The following is a 21,433-nucleotide window of genomic DNA, read 5'->3' as shown; positions in this document are numbered from 1 at the left end:
GTGGTGAATGAAGAATAGCAAAGCATAGTGCAGGGAGAGTAGGTGGGCCCTTTGCTTAATATGGTCCCACAGTTTTAAGCTTTAAAGCAAAATGGGATTTGAAATCTGTGCATACTCCATGGGCTGAAGACAAAATAAGTTATCAAGAGAGAAGGAGATCACAATATCAGCCTCCGGGCCAACTCAAGGAGAGACTTCCCAGTTAGCATTGTATTTTGTCAGAAAAGAAAATTGGGAGGCCTGCTAGTACATCCCTATGTGGGGCAGGCCAAGACCTCATTTCTCCTTGGGTAAAAACAATGCTGCTTTGGGGAGTTTAGGCTTTTTGGGGCCCCAGGCATAGTGTAGAATTTGTTTCTGCAATATCCACAAAGAAGTATAACACCTCCAACAATATTGGGTAACACCACTGCCTTATATCTTGAAAACCTAATTACAGTGCAAACAATATATAAATTGCTACTTTTGTTGCAAAAGTCCCATAATGTGACAAACAGGGTATTAAAGTCCCTACTATAATAAACATCAATGTCCAACTAATGATAAAGTGCTCCGTGCCACTCCAAACAACATCAATACTGGTGATAGTACTGTGCTTCAAATTGATGACTTATTGGTAATGGTATTTGGCATTTCAATATCTGCAAATTGCATTCTGGAACTGCTACTGGCAGCACCCTGGAGAAGTATAGAATTTTGGGTAGAAAGGTCATTCTGATTGCCATGATCCCACCAAGCCATGAAATATGCAGAGGGGTCCACTGGGCCTTAAGGGTGGTGAGCTTCCTGAGCATGGGGGGTAGGTAGATCATCTTGTCATAATTTTAAACTTTTAAAAATCAACATCCTGTCTAGGAGCACAAGATGTCTGCTTTTAAAGTGGAGCTATGGACAAAACAAGATTGCATATATGATACAGTCCATCAGTAGCATTAACCTTTTAGTTACTGTAGTCCCCCAGTAACATAATTTTATGACGTGTTGAAAAATAAAAATTGCTGTTAATGCTACTGACAGATTGCATCATACATGTCATTTTGTATTTTGTCCATAGTTACAATTTATCTATGTTAGCTAGAGAAGCCTCTTATGTGCTCCTCTCTGATTTAGTGTAAAGCAGGGTATTTCAACCCGGGTTCCGCAAAGAGTCCCCAGGAGTCCCGTGGCAAAATGACAGAAATCTCTGATACAGTCCGATGATTAAAGGTTTTGTGTGTTAATTGTGTGTATTCAGAGCAGGGAGAGCACATCCGTTCCTCCTCCGGGCTCTCTCCCCCTCCCACTACTGTCGGCAAAACCAAAAGCTGTACAAGCCAGCCACCGGCGTCCTACCAACCAATGCCGTCATCGGTTGCTAAGGCAAGGTCAGGCAGTGCACACAGCTTTAAGTTTGGCCAGCAGTAGTATAGATAACAGCAGAGAGGGGGAGAGAGCCCAGAGGAGGAACGGATTGTGCTCTCCCTGCTCTGTATACACAGAAGGTAACACACAAAACCTTTAATCATCAAACTGTTCAGGGCTTTCTGTAAGTTTGCTGTGATAAAGGCAAAAGTAGATGGGGGGTGGTTAGTAGGAGGGATTTGTGCTAGAGAGGGAATTTTGCAGGGGGGATATGTGGTAGGAGGGGAGAATTGTGGAGGGATTGTGCTATAAGGGGGGTTTTGAAGGAGGAATTTTGTGCTAAATGAGGGGATGGGGGGGATTTACAACTTACTTAACTCTGCCTTAAAAACTAAATTTTAGGGCTTATTCACACCAGGTGCAGTGTGGTAGTGCGTTTTTTTCCGCACCACACAAAAAATGCATTGCCTTTTGTAGTTGCACACAGGTTCCATTAATTTTTAATGGCACCCTCACACATCCACTAATTGCATGCATGTTTTCGCCCACTAAAACACATGGATACCGCCGTACCATGCATTTTGGTGGAGCCTAATTTAAAAATCATGCCAGCACATTTTTTACACGTTTCACTGGCATAGAGCAGCCTAATTAAAAATGCAACACACAGGAAACAAAAAAAATGCTCACGCTCGAACGCACCTCCTTGTGTGAGCGAGCCCTCAGACTGGTGTGCCTTGGGATTGTGCGCAATTCTAAAGGGTGCCTTGACTGAAGATGGTTGACGAACACTGGTTTAAAGTGCATGTCAGGACAAAATAAAAAAGGCATAAAGTATGCATTACTTCTCTGCAATACATGCATATTCCTCCATGCTGTATCCCTTTAAAGATCCTGCAAGTACAGGAAAGAACACATAGGTCTTTCAGAAATGCACATCACTCCTAATGTCCTACTGTGGGCCAACAATAGACATTTTTGTGGATTGAGTGGTGTTAGCTCTGTCCAGTTATTTCTGCAAACTATCAAATCTCCTACTACCCTAATTCCCACAACATAAGGATTGATTATTTTGTAGTCCAGAATATGAAATAGGATAGCTAATTATGATCCTTGAGATAATGTGCACAAGACACAGGGCAACTCTGAAATTCTAACAACAGCTGTTTTATACACTTATGGAAAAGATATGTAGCGCCACCCCCCGAAGGAGCTGCTTGAATATGTTTGGTTCTGTATTCCCAACCCCAAGCACACTCTCAGCCCCTCTGGCACACCTGGCATTAGTGTAGGTGCAAGTACAGTAATAACAGCGGTGCTTTTTTTCAGCGGGAACATGGGGGAACACAGTTCCAGCCCCTCCTGCACTGACTGTATCCAATGGCAAAGGGTGCTGGGGTGTGCTGGAGGCTAGGAGATCTGATGTTGCTGGGAGGGATCTAGGATCTACTGATGAGAGAGGGGTTTATTGTTGTTGGCTGCTGGAGGGTCTATTGATGCTGGCTGCTGGGAGATCTGTTGTTGCTGACAGGGGTCTGTTGTTGCTGGTGGGGGTCTATTGTTGCTGGGGTGGATCTGTTACTGGGGTGTCATTTTGTTGCGGGGGACTATTGTTGTTGTGGAGGATCTATTGTTGAAAGGGGGTTGTATATTTTAATGCTTATTAATAAAATCTATACAAATTACTTAGCACCACAAAATGATACTTGGTTCTGTATTTACTGGAAGGTGGGTAGAGGGTGGAACCAAGGGACAATGCTCAGAGGTGGGTAGGGGGCGAAGACAAGGGGTGACTTAAAAAGGGGGGTTTCTGAACCTATTCTCTGAGAAAAAAAGCTCTGAATAACAGACACACGTTGTAGTAAAACACAGAAATAGTCTATACTGTGATGTTTCTGTGGAATGGTAACAAACAATAGAAGTATAGTTCAAGTAAATTAACTGTAGAATAATCACACAAAGCACATTTATTCTTTTGAGGATATGGGACTCTTTTACTGTATATGTGCTGAGGGCACTTATGCAATAGACAATATGTTTCAACCATATCACTATATAAGCATGTCACTCTGCTTACCTTATATGTCATTTTATGAAGTTTACAAGTATTTAATTTTGTTACTCATATATGAATATTGTGAGCATTCATTATACAAATATTCATCTATATACTTTTGACACGTTTAAGGTGTATAAGACAAAAGTTTGCACTTTGTTAATACTGAGAACTGTTTATATTTATGGTTATTTTTTTATAGGATACGTTTGTCATTTACTACAGGATCTATGGTGATTTCCTTTTAAATAGGGCCCCCATGCATCCCATTTATTAGCGTTACACATATATTGTTATTAACTATAGAATAATGACTGAGAATCAAGAGCAATATACTCAATGGTATTGTCGGGCTGCTTTCAGGGGATTCCTCAACAGCGAATAACCCCAAGAGCAGAGGCAAACACTTTAATAATAACAGATCACAGATGGCAAACTCTATAATGGATTAGTCACCTCTTTACTTGGATTTGGCTCTATGAGTCCAGACAGGAGGAGAGCAGAGGAATGACCCTCACTTATGTCAGACCTATCTCTTCTGTCCACTGACACCACAGGCCCACAAATTCTAAACACTGCACCTGGTTCAGTGGTGAATGGCTTAACTCCCAAGACAGACTACCCCGGTCATGCATCACACGTACTGAGCCCTGAGTATGTGTGCGTGTCTGTATGGCCACAATAACCTTAGTACATTTGAAGAAAAAGGCCTAGAGTCTTCGGCCAATCACTTTGGTGCACTTTGAACTCCTATTGGCTATAGTGTAAAGGCAGTATCCTGGCAGTGTAAAATAATGTAAAATAATTATTCCTGCGCTATCATGTACAGAAAGACAGAGCAAATGGAAAAGCTGCCTGCACCGAATAGGGTCCAACCAAACCCAAATAATCAGTAGAATGCAATGGAGTAACAAGGATCCCATCCACGTTCAAAATATTATAAATGGATACAATAAACATAGTGTATCAAAACACTTTTTGGTATTCCATAACAAGGATCCCACCCACCTGAAATTTTGGGGAATAGAAACATATATGAGACACTGGCGGGGGGGACATAAGGTACATAAGGTAAGGACCCTTAGCCAGTTGGAATCCAAATGGATATTTACACTAGATACATTTTAGCCTAGGGACCTGAATATTGAATTCGACCTCAACGGCTTCCTTAGTGATTTTTAATATTTTAATATTTTTTAGAATTCGACTCCAACTGTTTTCCTAGTCCCTTTGTATATACTTGGATATTTACACTAGATACATTTTCGCCTAGGGGCCTGAATATTGAATTCGACCTCAACTGATTCCTTAGTGATTTTTAATATTTTAATATTTTTTAGAATTCGACTCCAACTGTTTTCCTAGTCCCTTTGTATATACTTGGCTAGGTGTCCCTTAGTGTTCTATTCCACCTGCACAGAAATTTGAAATATGTTCCTCAGTGTTCTATTCTATCTGCATATTGATTGGATTGTATATTGCCCCTCCATGTTCCCTATACCTGATGCACCCCCATACGTCTTAGATTAAGGGATAGGAACCCTGACCTACTGATAATACTCTATGATGGATCTTTTTATTCTAGTTTTTGCTATTTTATTCTTTTTTATATGCCTTCTTAAATGGACCCTTGCTTATTGATATCAATATATGATAGATTGTTTTAATTCTTATTCTGACTATATTGTGAAATGTTTTTTATTTTCTATATCTGTTTTTTATGCTCATGTCAGTGCCGAGGCTTATCCCATCTGTTCGGTTTTGATAGCGTTTTTCCAATTATTAAATATTTTTAATTTTATTTTCTATTCGTTTGCTGCCCACAGCCTCGTTTTTATAATTTTTAATAATAATTTTTTGAGATTACATATTATGCAGCGCATGATGGCATTTAACATCCATCTCCTTGTATTGCTGACAGTTCGCTGCTGTCTCCATGCCCTGGCCGCACCCACATGCTGTTATCATTTAGCATCTAGCTCCGATCTTAATGTGATCCACCACCGTGCTAAGTTAGCTGATAACCTAGAAAATGGCCGCGCCCATGACCCTTCGGGAAAATGGCCGCTATGCCATTTCTCCATTGATCTACAAGAAAATGGCTGCCCATTAGTATTCATGTTATAACTATTTAAAGACATTAGTTGTGCCTCCATGCATCCCCTGATGAAGTCACGTGGTGTATGACGTCACGCGTAGGGATGGGACAGGCACTCTATGCTGACTGATGTTTACGAGCTCACCGCTCGTTGGAGATAAGTCGTTTTTGCTCTGCTTTATGTGAGTACCCTATGCTGTTCTACTAAATACTTACCGTGGTCAAACAATACTATACTATGTGGCACCCCCTTTGTTTCATTTACGTCCCCTGAACCCACTGAGGGACCAAGGTCTCTGGAGATCGGATCCAGGTCCAAGAATAGAAATAAAGGCAGCTATTACCAGCACTGTTGTTTATGGTGATACCTCATTACCTTAAGGTAAGGGGCCACTACCTACCAGTGTGTCTTTCTTTGCACGAAGAGGAGTCACTACTGTTTCCTGGTTTAAGCACTTCACATTATTATTTGCCTAGCAGAACGTTTATTTACCCTACGGAGGAATACCTTTATCTGTTTGGATTTACCGAACACTGCATTTGCACATTATGGACTGATTGGAATTTGTTTGTCACTGAGTTAATTTATTTTGCACTGGACACTGTGTTATTGCGGTGCGTTGGATGTGTGCATGCTACGCACAGCATCGCATTGCCTACACTGAATGTTTGCACTTTGCACAAAAAGCACAATGCACAATATTCTTAATTTATGTTTTATTAAGTAGACCTGTTAGTGTTATTTATGCATCTGGATTGCACTTTGCACTTTGATATTATTGTATAGATTTGATGCCACATAATATTTCTCCAGATTATTTATGCTAGTGGGGTGCCTTTTATCCCTTTGGGATTGTTCGGATTTCAGTATTTACACTGCTACCTTTAGCAATAATACTTTATTGCTGGATTAGCGCAGCACCACCCCCTCCATTACATTCTAGTATCCTGGCAGTGTTGGGATAACAGGAGTGACACTGTGATTGCTTAACAGGGCATCTGTGTAATACAGGTTCTGGCAAGTGTGGGCAAAGTGAACAACGCTGTCTGAATGCAGTGTCTTTGTTTCCTGCAAATAGGCAAGAGCCCGCTCACCAATCCTGCGATCAAGGCCCAAACGAAACAGCCTGAAACAGGCAGACTCTTCAGGTAGCCCTACTGGCTACCTCACAACTGACGCCTCGCACTGTTGGTGCAGGTGCGCCTATATATCCCCCCTCTCAGGTAGGATGTCCCCCAACCAGCCGTGGATGCCTGGCAGGAACGGTACGCCAACCTGGGAGACAACACTTCTCTCCAGGTCTTGTCTTCTCCTCTGCTTCGTGGTGTCTGCCTTCCCAGCATACAAGATGGTGTCCTTTCCTTTCTTTAAACCAGATGGCAGCTGGTCTGTGTAGTTCTATCCCCACAGAAAGCTATCTGTCAAGAGGAGAGGGGAGGAGGGAAAATTCCCCCACAGGAGCTGACAGGCTCTCTCTCCCTCTCAGGAGAGCCTGTGTAAATCCCAGCGACGGCCAGAGGAAGATGAGAGCCTGTGGGGCACTCGCTACAGATACAACAAAACCTTTTTAACTGTATATTTAACATACCAAAAAAGAGAAAATAAGACAATGTAATTTTTGGGGTTTACATGCAATTTAAATATGGTACTGGTGCCTGCCTTCCTGACCTAATGGTGTTGATTTACTAAAACTGGAGAGTGCAAAATCTAGTGCAACTGTGCATGGAAGCCAATCAGCTTCTAACTTCAGCTTTTTCAATTAAGCGTAAAAATACCTGGAAGCTGATTGGTTTCTTTGCAGAGCTGCATCAGATTTTGCACTCTCCCGTTTTAGTAATTCACCCCAATGGCTTAGCTCCTCCAACTGCCATTCTCCTATGCAGTGAGCGCGCTTTTACTGGTGATTAAGCCAGTTTCATTGCATACTCAAACGGTATTTGGCAGCACATAACAGTGAAGTCAGGATGTCATGCCCCAGTAATAAAGAAAGATTACACAGACGCACAGAAGTAGTTTTTTTCTTAAGAAGTAAGGATAACAACTGGTATATTATGGCATCTGTTCTTAGGCAGCACAAACATATAAACCTTAAAAATGAAGCATAGCTTTACTTTCATTTTCTTCCCTTTCGTTCATACCAAAAGCATTTGGCATCCGTTTATTAAGTGGCATGTTATTTTTCGGACATTCAATATTTTTTACATGATCATTTTCTCATCAGACAAAAAGGTAGCCTAGGTATGAAAGCATTTTCTGCATGGCATTTAAGTATTAAAAGCCGATATTTTTCAAGAAATTGTAATTTAACTCAAGATTTGTTATTTTATCTCCATTTGGACTGGCTAGCTTTTCTGGTCTTCTCAATAGACATCTAGAAGTTCGATCTTCATGTTTAATGCCACCCAGATGGTACGTGGGAAGGTGCATGGCAAGCCAGGTACTGACATGGGGATGAGGGTCTTTTCATGCTGCTTCTAAGACAACATTGAAAATTCACAACTCCTTTTATTAACATACTTGGGGGATGCCCTAAAGCCGTACCTGGTGTTATGGAACACTACAGTTGTCTTGAGCAGTCTCAAAAACAACATACACTGACTGCACGTATTTGGCTGTAGAATTGATGTTTTCTTGTTGTTTTGCTTACAGCAGCATCCCAATTTGATTAATTTCAGTTTGAATAAAAAGCTTTTTATTAAGTAGTTTTAGCATGACATGTTTTTTCCATCAAACAATAATAGAACCACTTTGACAAGCAGATAGAAATTGGTTAGTAGTTCTCTTTGGCTACACAAACCCTAATTAGGGTGTAGCATGTAACACGTGATGTTACTATTAGGGGCCCCCCAACCCATGACAGTGGGCAGGAATCCTCTCTAAGTATTCTATATATTCTTTATCCGCCTAACATCTGCCAAAATGGACAACTTGGTTAAAACATCTGTTCACCCTACTGGACACTGTGCAACCAATTTATCTACTTTCCACCTGTTAGTTCCATTGCCTGGTAATAACTGAGTCTGCAAATATTCAAATAAAATGCTAACTGTGAGTAGCAGTAGTCTCAGAGTTATGTTTAGATATAACAACCTTTCAAGTGAGAGTTGAAACATTTATTCTATCTTACAAATGGAAAGATCAAAAAAAGACAAATCATACTAAACACACATCACAGAACTACACTAGCGGCAGTCGTTCTACACGCCAACACAAAGTATACCTCAGAGATTAGGCTCCGGAACTCATCTATAACTTTCTCGCAGCTCAGTAATGTGGGATCCACTTTTTCTCTCTTCAGACATTTCTGTATTCTTCTCAGGAACAAGTAATCATTGTTTATTGCCATGATGTCTTCAATCTAGGATTTAGAAATTTAAAAAAAAAATGTTTTTTTTTTGTTCACCAATATTACCAATATAATAACCCTCTAAATAGCTGGATCCGGCTACCATAGCAACAAGCACAGTCTTCCATTTTGTTCTGCAATTACATAAGGAGCTGGAAGTGTATAGGTATCAAGGGATCTGTAAACATGTCTAAGGAAAATGTTTTTATTACATATATCAGCCAGTTAAATACATTTCTTTCTTTTTCTAAACTACCTGAAAGTCCCAGCTTAAAGACCCTAGGGTCCCTAGCACAGACAGACAGGCAGAGATGAATATACACATTAAAGTGATTGTAAACCTTTCTTTTTTTTTTTTAATAACAAACATATCATACTTACCTCCACTGTGCAGTTTGTTTTGCACAGTGTGGCCTCGATCATCGTCTTCTGAGGTCCCCCGACGGCGCTCGCGGCTCCTCCTTGCATTAGTAAACCCCCTGGGATAATCGCTCTCCCTGGGAGTTACCTCGCGGGCGTGCTCCCGAGTCCAGCATTTGTGTGCATAGACACAGAATGCCGGACTCGGCCCCGCCCCCGGCGCCCGTGTCACTGGATTCAATTGACAGCAGTGGGAGCCAATGGCTGAGTTGCTATCAATCTATCCAATCAAAAGCCGAGAACCCCGGGCAAAGAAGGTGAGCGTGTCTCCGCCGAGGGAGCGAACGAGCTCAGGTGAGTAAAACAGGGGGCTACGGGGCCGGTCAGTGTCAGACGTTTTTTCACCTTAATGCATAGGAAGGTGGAAAAAACACGAGGGTTTACAACCCCTTTAAGTCAAGTTTGTCAGGGTTGTTAGGCTAAAGAATTACAGAAAAACTAACCTTCAATAGGCACATTGACCTTGCAACGCTAAACAGACATAATGATTTTTACTTATTAAGTTTCCAAGCCATAATATGTTTGTAATGATTTACTATGGTGGTATGTATTAACATTTATCTATTGCGAGTGACAAAAGCAATACTCAGGCCCACAGACATGAGACTATGGGGTTGATTTACTAAAGGCAAAAATATTGTTCACTTTGCAAGGGAAGATTCTCTTAGTGAAGTGTAAAAAATTCACTTTGCAAGTATTAACTAGTCAAATGGAAGGATAATAAAAAAAAAAACACTATGTTTACTTGCATATCATTGGGTGGTGAAAGTTGGGAGAGCTTTATCTCATTGGCTAAACCAGGGATGCCCAACCTTTTGAAGAGTGAGGGCCACTTAGAGGATAAGTTTACCTTCAGGAACATGTTACATGTTCCATCTGTTTTTAAGTTCTCATGCACACAGGACGTTTTAAAAATGCCAGTGCTACAGCAGCGCTAAAAACGCCAGTTTTTTCACTTTTAGCCACGTTTTTACATTAGAGTTTGTGTGCGTTTTTCCCACGTTAGAGTTTTGGGGCTTTTTTTATTGAAAACACTCTCTAGAATGTAAAGACGCCTAAAAATGTCAAACACTGCTATATGCGGCTTGATGCGTTTAGACGCGTTTTTTGGCGTTTTTCGTTTTTTCGTTTCCTGGAAGCACAGGCTGGCTGTTTTTTTTACTGCCACTAAACGCTTATACCTCCAAACACCTCTGACAGTTTATGTGTGCATAGATACATAGGCTAACATGGAGGGGCTTTTAGAGGCAGTTAAAAAAAATGACAAATGCCCCTAACAACAACTGTAAAAACATCCTGTGTGCATGAGCCCTAATGTGGAACGTAACATGTTCCTGCTCCTGCAGCGGATCGGCGATCCAAGCCCTCTGTGTGACAGCAGTACGGGGAGATGTTCCCCGTGCCAGTTGTTACTTTTTGAAAAGAGTGTGGCTGTGTGGGGCTCCACCCACATGGCTGCATTATTCATTCACAGAGTTCCGTGAATGAATCAGTTACAAGTACCAACAGCCCTTGCAGATGTTGGCTATTAGTTCTGAATAAACCGCCACAGCACTGTTGAACACTCTGGTACTTAATTGATTCTTCCTATCAATGTGAAACTGTAATCAGTAGTGGGATACAATGAAATAAAATGGATCAGAATTTCAAAATTTTTATTTTGAATAGCATAATGAACATTTTCCTCCTGCAGCCGCTGAATGCTGTCGGAAGCGAGAGGAGGAGAACACGTCTTTCAGCAGTTGCAGGAGGAAAATGGAGAAGATCAAAAATGTAAATAAACCCTTACTGCCCTGAGTCACCTTATAAGGCTGCCTTCACACTCATGCACTGTGGTTTACTCAGTTCACCTGCAGCTTTCTGCTGGTTAGCTGTGCTTTGCCATAGACTTCTATTATATCATGCAGGTGTGGTGCACTTTCTGAAAGCGCACCAACAGGATTTTTAGTGTGCTTTCAAAAAGCTCACCAAATCCGCAGGATATACTAGAAGTCTATAGCTCAGTGCAGCTAACCCACAGGAAAGGCGCAGGTGCCCTGCGCTGCACCTGTGGATCAGTGTGAAAGAAACCTAATAACCCTTTTTTTTAATAGTGTTAAAATGGCCATTGCAAAACTATATTTAATAAACTGACCTTTATGTCTTTCAGCTTCTGCTGGCATTGCTGGCTGTTAGAAGAATCCTGTTCCAGGCGGAGTGATACCAAATGTACTTCACCTGGGACAGGAGTCGGTGCTACAGAGAAACCAATGGCGTATGCTGATCATGCTCCTTGTGTGTGCAACCACTTGCTTCCTCTGTTGCCAGATCCATCAACTCTGACACTCAAGCCCAGATCGTGGGTTACCAACCCGTCGGCCCAAAGCATCAGAGCGTGAGGCCGAGGCCACATCAGAGGGCTCCACTGGCCACCGCTTAAAGGAGATATACAGCCAAAGCTGGTTAGGCTGTACTTATCCTGTGGATCACAGGAGTGCAGTTCATTCTGCACTCCTGTGACCCATTCTCATTAGGCAGCGGGCTGAAATCCACTGTCTGCTGACGTCACAGAGCCTTCAAGGCTCGGCCAAGATCGCAACACTGGAGTCAGGATCCGCCCACATCCCTGGACCAGCATCTGGCTCAGCCTCTCAGGAAACCAATAAGAGCCTGAGCTGGCTGCTCCTGCCCCTTCTACAGCCCAGCGCTCCAGTGAGGAGGGGGGAGAGCAGAGAGCGGCGATTGACAGTCATCAACTGTCTGCTTGGGGAGCTGCGAGAACAGAGTCATCTGCGGTGTTAGATCGCTCGGTTCTCAGTGTTAGAGACTGGATGTTGCATCCACCTAGGTAAGTATCACCTAGGTAAGTATAAATCTACAAAAACCCCAAACCCCATACTTCTCTTTTAAGCACCCCTGGACTAAGGTGACCATTTTTTTGCAAAGCGAACAGTCTATTTGCCTATAGTGAACCATCTGTAAATTTACTTTTAAATAGGCAGCGACAAATCAAGCAAAAATACCACTTAGAAAAAGTGGTGTGATTTTTACATATTGATTATTACGTTCTTTGATCCAAATTCATTTTCACAACAAAATGCCTGCATGTCTACATTTCCAATTAGTGTCATTCAAATGGACCCAGCAAAATGGGGCCGCTAATGAAACCAGTATCATCATAAATTGATTATAATATTGGTTGGTGTGCAGTGGATAAGATTATGTATTCTCATTAAATACCATCTTCTGTCCTATAACTGACCTTATGACAAATGCCCAGAATCTCTCTTATAAGCTGCAATTTAATTAGTGTTAACTAACTAATCTCTGATACAATGTAATTGCATGCATGCTATGCTATATTCCAATTTCATCAATTTGAAAAGCATGTTGTCATTAAAAGAGGCTGTTATGTTTTGGGATTATAAAAAAAAAATGCTAGACGTGCCAATAATAACATTTATTTTAGGTATTTATTGATCAGGGATCACTTTATATGCATATATAGATATAGATATATAGATATATCTATATCTATATATCTATATCTATATATCTATATCTATATAGATATATAGATATAGATATATATCTATATATCTATATATATATATCCAGGTGTACAAAAAAATATAAATTATGGGGCTCACTCTACAGCATAACAGGATACCAGTTCATGTTAGCTATCTGCAAATAAATTTGCCAAGATTCCAATATGGGTGCCAGTCTTAGATTAAAGTGTGACTGCATCCAACTGACAAATAACTTAAAGTAATATTAACATCTTGTTTTTTTTTGTGTTAAAAAATAACAAACATGTCATACTTACCTGCTCTGTACAGTGGTTTTGCACAGAGCAGCCCAGATCCTCCTGCACACAGAATATTTTTTGATCTTAATGCATTGAATGCATTAGGGTCAAAAAGCCTTCTGCCTTTAGAACCACTTTAAAGGAGATCAAGTGGTTTTAGGTACATTTTAGGCTGCTTTTTTGTGTTTTAAGTATATATCTAATTTATTCTACAAATAAATATTTAATACAGAGTACATGTTTGACTATTAATACTTGCAGCACTATGCATTAGCAAAAAAACGAACAGTAGAAGTGGTTTCTTCTCTCTCTCCCAAGATTAAAACCCGCTTGAGCTACTGAGCTTGGTAAGCAACAGGATTTTTCTACAAAGGAGGTAAGACTTTGAAAAACATGTATAGAGAAGCAGAAAGCTCCAACTGCTGGCTTAATATAAAAATGCTAAATATTTTTATTTAATATATTACCTTGAAATTATAAAAAAAAAATGTTAAACTACACATTCCCTTAAAGTGTGTTTATACTTTTGTAGCCAAATTTGGATGAATGTTCTTATTCACCTCTCATAAATTAAATTAAAACTTGCAGCTTCCTGTTTTTAGATGCTATATTCCGGAACACCCAGCATTTCAAAATCCTATATAGTCCTCTTTCTTTATAAGGAGGCTGGGTAGCTGTGTTTGCCATAATTAGCCTGTCTTTACTGTGCACGCAGATCTTCATTATCATTCTGTCCTAACAAAGGGTTAAAGGTAACTGGGCTTCTTGCATGTTAATGAGAGGGAGGTAATCCTGTCCTTGGGACAGACTCATTGTCATTGTTCAATATCAATATATATATATATATATATATATATATATATACACAGTATCTCACAAAAGTACACCCCTCACATTTTTGTAAATATTTTATTACATATTTTCATGTGACAACACTTTGCTAAAATGTAATGTAGTGAGTATAACAGTGTAAATTTGCTATCCCCCTCAAAACAACTCAACGCACAGCCATTAATGTCTAAACCGCTGGCAACAAAAGTGAAAATGTCCAAACTGGGCCCAATTAGCCATTTTCCCTCCCTAGTGTAATGTGACTTGTTAGTGTTACAAGGTCTCAGATGTGAATGGGGACCAGGTGTGTTAAATTTGGTGTTATCACTCTCACTCTCTCATAATGATCACTGGAAATTCAACATGGCAGCTCATGGCAAAGAACTCTCTTAGGATCTGAAAAAGAGAACTGTTGCTCTACATAAAGATGGCCTAGGCTATAAGAAGATTGCCAAGACCCTGAAACTGAGCTGCAGCACGGTGGCCAGGGACCATACAGCGGTTTAACAGAACAGGTTCCACTCAGAACAGGCCTCATAATGGTTGACCATAGGAGTTGAGTACATGTGCTCAGCGTCATATCCAGAGGTTGTCTTTGGGAAATAGACATATGAGTGCTTCCAGCATTGCTGCAGAGGTTGAAGGGGTGGGGGGTCAGCCTGTCAGTGCTCAGACCATACGCTACACACTGCATCAAATTGGTCTGAATGGCGGTCATCCCAGAAGGAAGCCTCTTCTAAAGATGATGCACAAGAAACTCAGCAAACAGTCTGCTGAATACAAGCAGACTAAGGACATGGATTACTGGAACCATGTCCTGTGGTCTGATGAGACCAAGATAAACATATCTGGTTCTGGTGGTATCAAGCGCGTGTGGCGGCAACCAGGTAAGGAGTACAAAGACAAGTGTGTCTTGCCTACAGTCAAGCATGGTGATGGGAGTGTCATGGTCTGGGGCTGCATGAGTGCTGCCGGCACCTGGGAGCTACAGTTCATTGAGGGAACCATTAATGCCAACATGTACTGTGACATACTGAAGCAGAGCATGATCCCCTCCCTTCAGAGACTGGGCTGCAGGGCAGTATTCCAGCATGTTAACGAACCCAAACACACCTCCAAGATGACCATGGCCTTGCTAAAGAAGTTGAGGGTAAAGGTGATGAACTGGCCAAAAATGTCTCCAGACCTAAACCCTATTGAGAATCTGTGGGGCATCCTTAAATGGAAAGTGGAGGAGCGCAAGGTCTCTAACATCCACCAGCTCCATGATGTTGTCATGAAAGAGTGGAAGAGGACTCCAGTGGTAACCTGTGAAGCTCTGGTGAACTCCATGCCCAAGAGGGTTAAGGCAGTGCTGGAAAATAATGGTGGCCACACAAAATATTGACACTTTGGGCCCAATTTGGACATTTTCACTTAGGGGTGTACTCCCTTTTGTTGCCAGCGGTTTAGACATTAATGGCTGTGTGTTAAGTTATTTTGAGGGGACAGCAAATTTACACTGTTATACAAGCTGTACACTCACTACTTTATATTGTAGCGAAGTGGCCTTCCTTATATTTACAATGTATTTCCACTTTCTCAAGTTTGTCTGGAAAAGTGGAAATACATTGTAAATATAAGGGAGGGCACTGAGATAATAATCTGCATAAATTATATTTGTTTACACATCTTTTCCCTTCATTTCAGCCTAAGCATTTTAGGTATTTATCATGCCCAGTGAAAAATATTTAACATCATTGTAAGTGTGCTTTGTCTTCAGTTGCCTTCATATGTCTATGGCTGTTCACATACAGTATCCTCTGATGTGGTGAAGAGAAGTGTATATCCAATCAAGTACAGAATGCTTTTTTTTTTCAAATTGCCCTTAACATTACTGTATATTCAATTTTCACCTCTTTTCATTAGTTAGTAAATCAGGCCCTATGTGCCTACTGATCACTTAATAGCAGAGCTACCAGATGATGCCTATAATCAGGGACACATATGATTTAAGCAGTGGAAAAACCGTCAGCTTTGCTTTTTTTCTTTAGATTTGATTGAAAAGTTTGATCAATCGAGAATAATTTCATTTGATAGTGCCTTCTACATTTTTCTCAAAATTCTGGGTGAAACCCTGTTCAAAAATCAAATTAATTCCTTTCCAATAATGTACTTTTAAAAGACTCAAATAAAAACACAAAAGCAATACACACACACACACACACACACACACACACACACACACATATATATATATATATATATATATAGAGAGAGAGAGAGAGAGAGAGAGAGAGAGAGAGAGAGAGAGAGAGTACAAAAATAAGATATCAGATTTGTACCTCATCTCAACTAATCAGTTGGTCATGGATCCTATGTAAATAATATGCCTCTCTAAATATTTTATTTTTTTTTTTTTTATAACAAAGGTTGGTCTTTATTGAGAAGACATCATATAACAATTAACAGACATACAGTAATCATCCAGGATTAATCCAAGAATAGGTAGTAAGAACAAGACAAAAGTAAACTTTACACATCAGATCATCAGATCATACAATGTTCCTGGTTACATATATTGTTCAAATGTTGAATACAGTGGTTGAATTTCAATACACATAGTCTGAGCAGTGGAGGGGGGTGGGAACAGCATATGCTCGCACCCCGGTACCTGGGGGTAATGCCATAGATTTTTCCCAATGGAGGAATCAGAACTGTTCAGTCCAGGGTAACCAAATTTCTGAGGGCATCCTCTGTTGGTGTAAGTCAGCTTACACATAGGTAACACAGCATTTATGGAGGAGTCCCATGAGTCCACCTTAGGAGGAGAGGGGGAGGCCCAATTCCTTAAAATTTCCTTTTTGACGTAAAACAACAAAAAGGAGATGAGCAACTTAGTGTAACGGGGTCTATGGTCATCATCATGGATGCCTAACAGGGCTAATTCGGGCGATACCGGAAGTGATAGTTGTAGGCGGATATTGATACTCTCAAAGACCGCTGCCCAGTATGTCATCACGGAGGGACAAGTCCAGAACATATGCATATAGGTACTATTGGGGAATTGGCATCTGGGGCAATTTGGTGACCTATGAGGGTAAATCTGGTGCAGTCTCTGAGGCTTGTAGTAAACTCGATTTATGAATTTGGTTTGCAACAGCTTGTCCCTAGAGGATACCACAAGTTTAGACCCATCCTCAAAGCATCCCTCCCAGGTCTCCCTATCTAAACTAGGAATGTCAGTCTGCCACTTTTCCCACAATGTGTTCATTTTAGGTGAGTCAACCCCTAGAAGGGCAAGGTATAGTGTAGAAAGGGTTTTCTTAAGAGTTTCATGTGCTAGGATTGCCTCAATAGGGTCTGCTTTCAAACTTATAGACTGGGGGAATTGGCTCTGGCTGCATGCCGCCTCTCTAAATATTTGGCACACATATAGTAAACACAATTTATAAAGTTTTATTTTGTTTCACTTGATCCCCCCTTCTAGATTGTAAGTGCTAATGAGCAGGGCCCTCTGATTCCTCCTGTATTGAATTGTATTGTAATGTCTACCCTCATGTTGTGAAGTGCTGCGCAAACTGTTGGTGCTATATAAATCCTGTATAATAATAATAATAATTTTAGTGTTCCTCTAGGCTTCATCAAATGTGGTCCTGTAAAATTTACAAAGGTTTCCTAATCGGTTAACTTTGATAGGTGTAAGGAGTTACAGAGTTCTGCACCTTACCATCCCTCTTGTTCTCAATCAGCCACACCTACAACTGGTTTAGACCATGTGTCCAAAGGACATAATATCCAATATAATGTATTTGCAGGGCTCAAAGAATACTGAACATAAACTACAGTCTAGTATTTGTAGCCAAATGTATACGCCTTTTCAACAAATCAAATAATGTTTCATTTAGTTTAATGTGATAATGATCAATCTGGCATGATTTTTATTCCTTTAAATAGTGGGAAATTTGGCCAATAGTCCAAATGTTTGAATTATTGGAACATTTATAATCAGAAAATAGTTTATCAAGGCCAGATTTTTGTACAAGCACAGTAAACCTTTGCATCTGTTGGCATTCTATGAAGTAAGAGGCTAAGCCAATGTCTTCCCTCCTGCACTCCCTGTAGTTAATTATTATTACCACAGACTAATTGATCTAAAAGCCAATTTTGCAAAAAAAATAGACCCTGCCCTGCCAACAATAAAGATTTAGGTTTAGGTTAAAAAAGGAACAACCTGTTCTGCTTTATTCATCAACATGGTACAAAGAGCAGTAGTATGATAGCTAATACAACCAATAACAGCCAGATTTAATTTAGCCTAATCATATTGATAACAGACAGGAAGATGTCTCATCTACAACATTGAGCATTGAAACATCTGCCTGTCCCCAAACCTTGTGGAACCGGCATCATCCTGGCTTGTGAATTGGTCATTTAGAATAAGCAGCACACATTGTTGGCCAGTGAAATCCTACAGCCTGATCCTTGCCCATTTGTTGCAGCAGACCATCAATCAATACAGATTAGGACAACCTATAGCCATTATAACATCTTCTGTATAAGCAACACATGATTGCTCTTATAAATTAAACCTTTGTCAAAAGAAATAAAAGGGTTTTAATAGTTTTCTGGCTCTTAGGCTAACCCACTGACATGAATCCTTTCTGAATCACTAACCAGGAGCAAGCATGGAGATCACAAAAATGAGTAAAACCAGAGGTGACTCCATCCTCCAGAGGGTCAGCATTACAGCCAGGCAACTGGCATTTCCAGAATTAGAAGTCACCAGTGGCAGCCTCCAAGCTTTCCTTTACACAGTCCACTTAGTAGTAAGACTATCAAATGTGTTAAAATGTATCTGTGGGTTAGTTTTATCAGGCTTTTAAGATCAGCCAAGGTCATAATGAGAAGAGTTTGTTGGTTGGCTTTTACTCCTTCATAAAAAAATAAGTGGGGGTGATTTACTAAAAATTCCAACTTTAGCTTGTTCAATTAAACTTTGACAGTGCACACTGGACGTTTTTACAGCTGTTGTTTGTGGCTTCAGGAGTTTTTTTCTGCAGCCAATAAACTCTCCAGCATGTTATGCTATGTGTCTGTGCACACATAGGCTGTTATCAGCAGTTTTTGGCAGGGGTGTTTTCTGGCTGGAAAAAAAAAACCCAGAACTAGTGAGTTTTGAGAGGCTATTTGTCATTAATCAAGCGTTTTCGAGCCATAAGCTTTTGGGAGTGGGAGTATAATTTTGTTAAAACAAGCTAAAAAAATTTGAAAAACTCTACTGCACAAATGCTGAAACCTGGAAGCTGATCACCTTTGCCATGTCATCACAGTGGAGGAGATTTACTAAAACTGGAGCACACAGAATGGTGCAGCTCTGCATAGTAACCAATCAGGTTTCAGGTTTTATTGTCAAAGTTCAATGGAACAAACTGAAGTTAGAAGCCGATTGGTTACTATGCACAGCTGCACCAGATTCTGTGTTTTCCAGTTTTAGTAAATCCCCTTTAGTAAATCTTACCCTAAGGTAATTCAAACATATCTCAAACACATCACAAACTGATCTCTAACACCAATGTACACCAGCTCTTTTTATGGCATTTTAAATTAATGACTCTTTATTCTGGAGGCAGACAAATATCATAATGGAAGTTAAACACAGTTCATAGCATATGAATAATGAAGTCGCTGCATTCTGTAACCATTACTGATTTCCACGTTGGGATTGTGCACACAACTGTAATAATCTGACACAGGCCAAACATCCATCTGTGGAATATTAAATACATGCTTTTTTTGATGAATTTCACCAAGATGTGTTCTGGAACATCTGCCTTTTATTAAATGCATTAACATCATTAAGGCTGGGTTCACACTGTGTGCAGCGCGGCTCGCAGCAGGGAGTCCGGTGCATTCCCTTCACCGTTTCTGGTCCGAATTAGGACTGAATTTTTTGGCTGAATTCGGAGTTAAAACAGAGCCAGAGACACACAGGACTCTTCTGCTGTGCGCTCCGAGGCTGCCCCAGTAATGTGTGAACCAGTTCCATTGAGAGCCTGTCACACTCTCCTGTCATGCGAATTGGATGCTGGAACACCGCATCCAATTTACAATAGTGTGAACCCAGCCTCAAGGTTACTTCGAAAATTAGTGGTAAATCATTGTCAATACACCTGAAATGTATGCATTTCTTTTACTAGGGAGCTCATATAAATCTCTATCTGATCAACTGACAGCAAATGAACTGAAAAATAAATGTGCAGATCCTATTCATTGCATTCATGTAAAACAATTAAAACCTAAAAACATAAACAAAAAACAAACATATCCAGCTTCATCCAAAGGCATTACCTGTCATCTATCATTTAAAGAGCTTGAAACAAGTTGGTTCAAAATAAGTTTCATATGCACTTAATAAGCTGCCAAAAATAGAAGCCTAAAAGGTATTTTTTTCCAAAATTCTAATTAATGGTAAACAAATCATTGAACAAATAATGTATACTAATGAAAAGCGTCACCTTTTATTCTACTATTAACCTTGACCCAGATCCAGACAAAGCCTTTTTTTAAGCCCTTTGCATGTAAAATTTAGGGTAACTATCCTGTATAATATGTTGTTGCTATATTAAAATAAAATCTTTCTCAAATGTAGTCTAAGAAAAAGAGTTGTACTTATGTTAATCATAACTTTCTTTTTACATTTAAAACTTCAAATTTTAAGTTGTTGTAGAACCTGTCACGGTACTCCCAACATTTAACTGCATTTCAAACTTCTTTATAATGTCTTGCATGTGACTTTTAGTGTGACTATTATTTGTAATGTTCAAACGCTAGAAATGTTTCCTTTGATTTAATTAATGATGTGAATTTTTTAAACTCATGCACTTTTCTTAGGTCATACAGAATTTAAATTTTCACTTGAATTAAATATTTTACCAGAACATTTTTTTTTTCTAAAGGTACAGAGTACAGAATATAACATTTCACACTGTTTTAAAATTAACCATAAAAAAATAAAATGTTTAGAGCTTTTATCCCATCTGGCTTACCTTATCTAGTTTTGTATGAAAATATACACCAAAAACACAGGTCCCAATAATCTGTCCAAGAACACAAACAGCAAAAATCCATAAAGTGAGTTTAACGATAGAGAGGGGAGACCCTTGTTGTGTCGGATACATTGGAGGGCTCTGGCTGAAGGTGTTGATCATGCTATGACATGGAAGTTATGTGTTCTTCTTGCAATCTGAAACAATGTGCAATAATAGAATTGATGATGCTTTAAGACTGCAGGTAGATGCTACTTCAAGTCCTACACACTTCCTGGAATAACTGTTCTGCATCTTACACTGTGTGACGTGTGTAAAGTTGTATCATCTTAGAGTATTTCAATTAGATTCCACACATTCTCAAAGAACATTTTCCATGTGCGTTTTTTCTATGGAAATAGATTGTTTGATGAAAAGTGATTGAAATAATCCACCAAGTGACATTTCCACTAAGGAATTTCCATTAATGTCCAGATCAGCAGATTTCTTGCTTAGCAGTCATTAAAATATTTAAATAACTAA

At 39.9% G+C, this 21,433-nt stretch overlaps 1 protein-coding gene across 1 annotated transcript in view; it reads right to left on the bottom strand.

Moving 5' to 3' along the window:
• The window catches only part of CD40LG (CD40 ligand), a 49,475-nt gene extending 28,305 nt beyond the window's left edge, over positions 1-21,170 (bottom strand). The window contains exons 1-2 of the mRNA XM_073599227.1: positions 20,912-21,170; positions 8,717-8,854 (exon numbers count right to left, since the gene is read on the bottom strand). Coding sequence (XP_073455328.1) covers positions 8,717-8,854; positions 20,912-21,073 — 300 coding nt within the window. The 5' untranslated portion in view covers positions 21,074-21,170. The remainder of the gene's footprint in view (positions 1-8,716; positions 8,855-20,911) is intronic.
• Positions 21,171-21,433: the final 263 nt, after the last annotated feature.

Source organism: Aquarana catesbeiana, linkage group LG09, assembly GCF_042186555.1.
Source record: "Aquarana catesbeiana isolate 2022-GZ linkage group LG09, ASM4218655v1, whole genome shotgun sequence".
Taxonomy (NCBI): Eukaryota; Metazoa; Chordata; class Amphibia; order Anura; family Ranidae; genus Aquarana; species Aquarana catesbeiana.
This window is presented reverse-complemented; position numbering and strand designations above follow the sequence as displayed.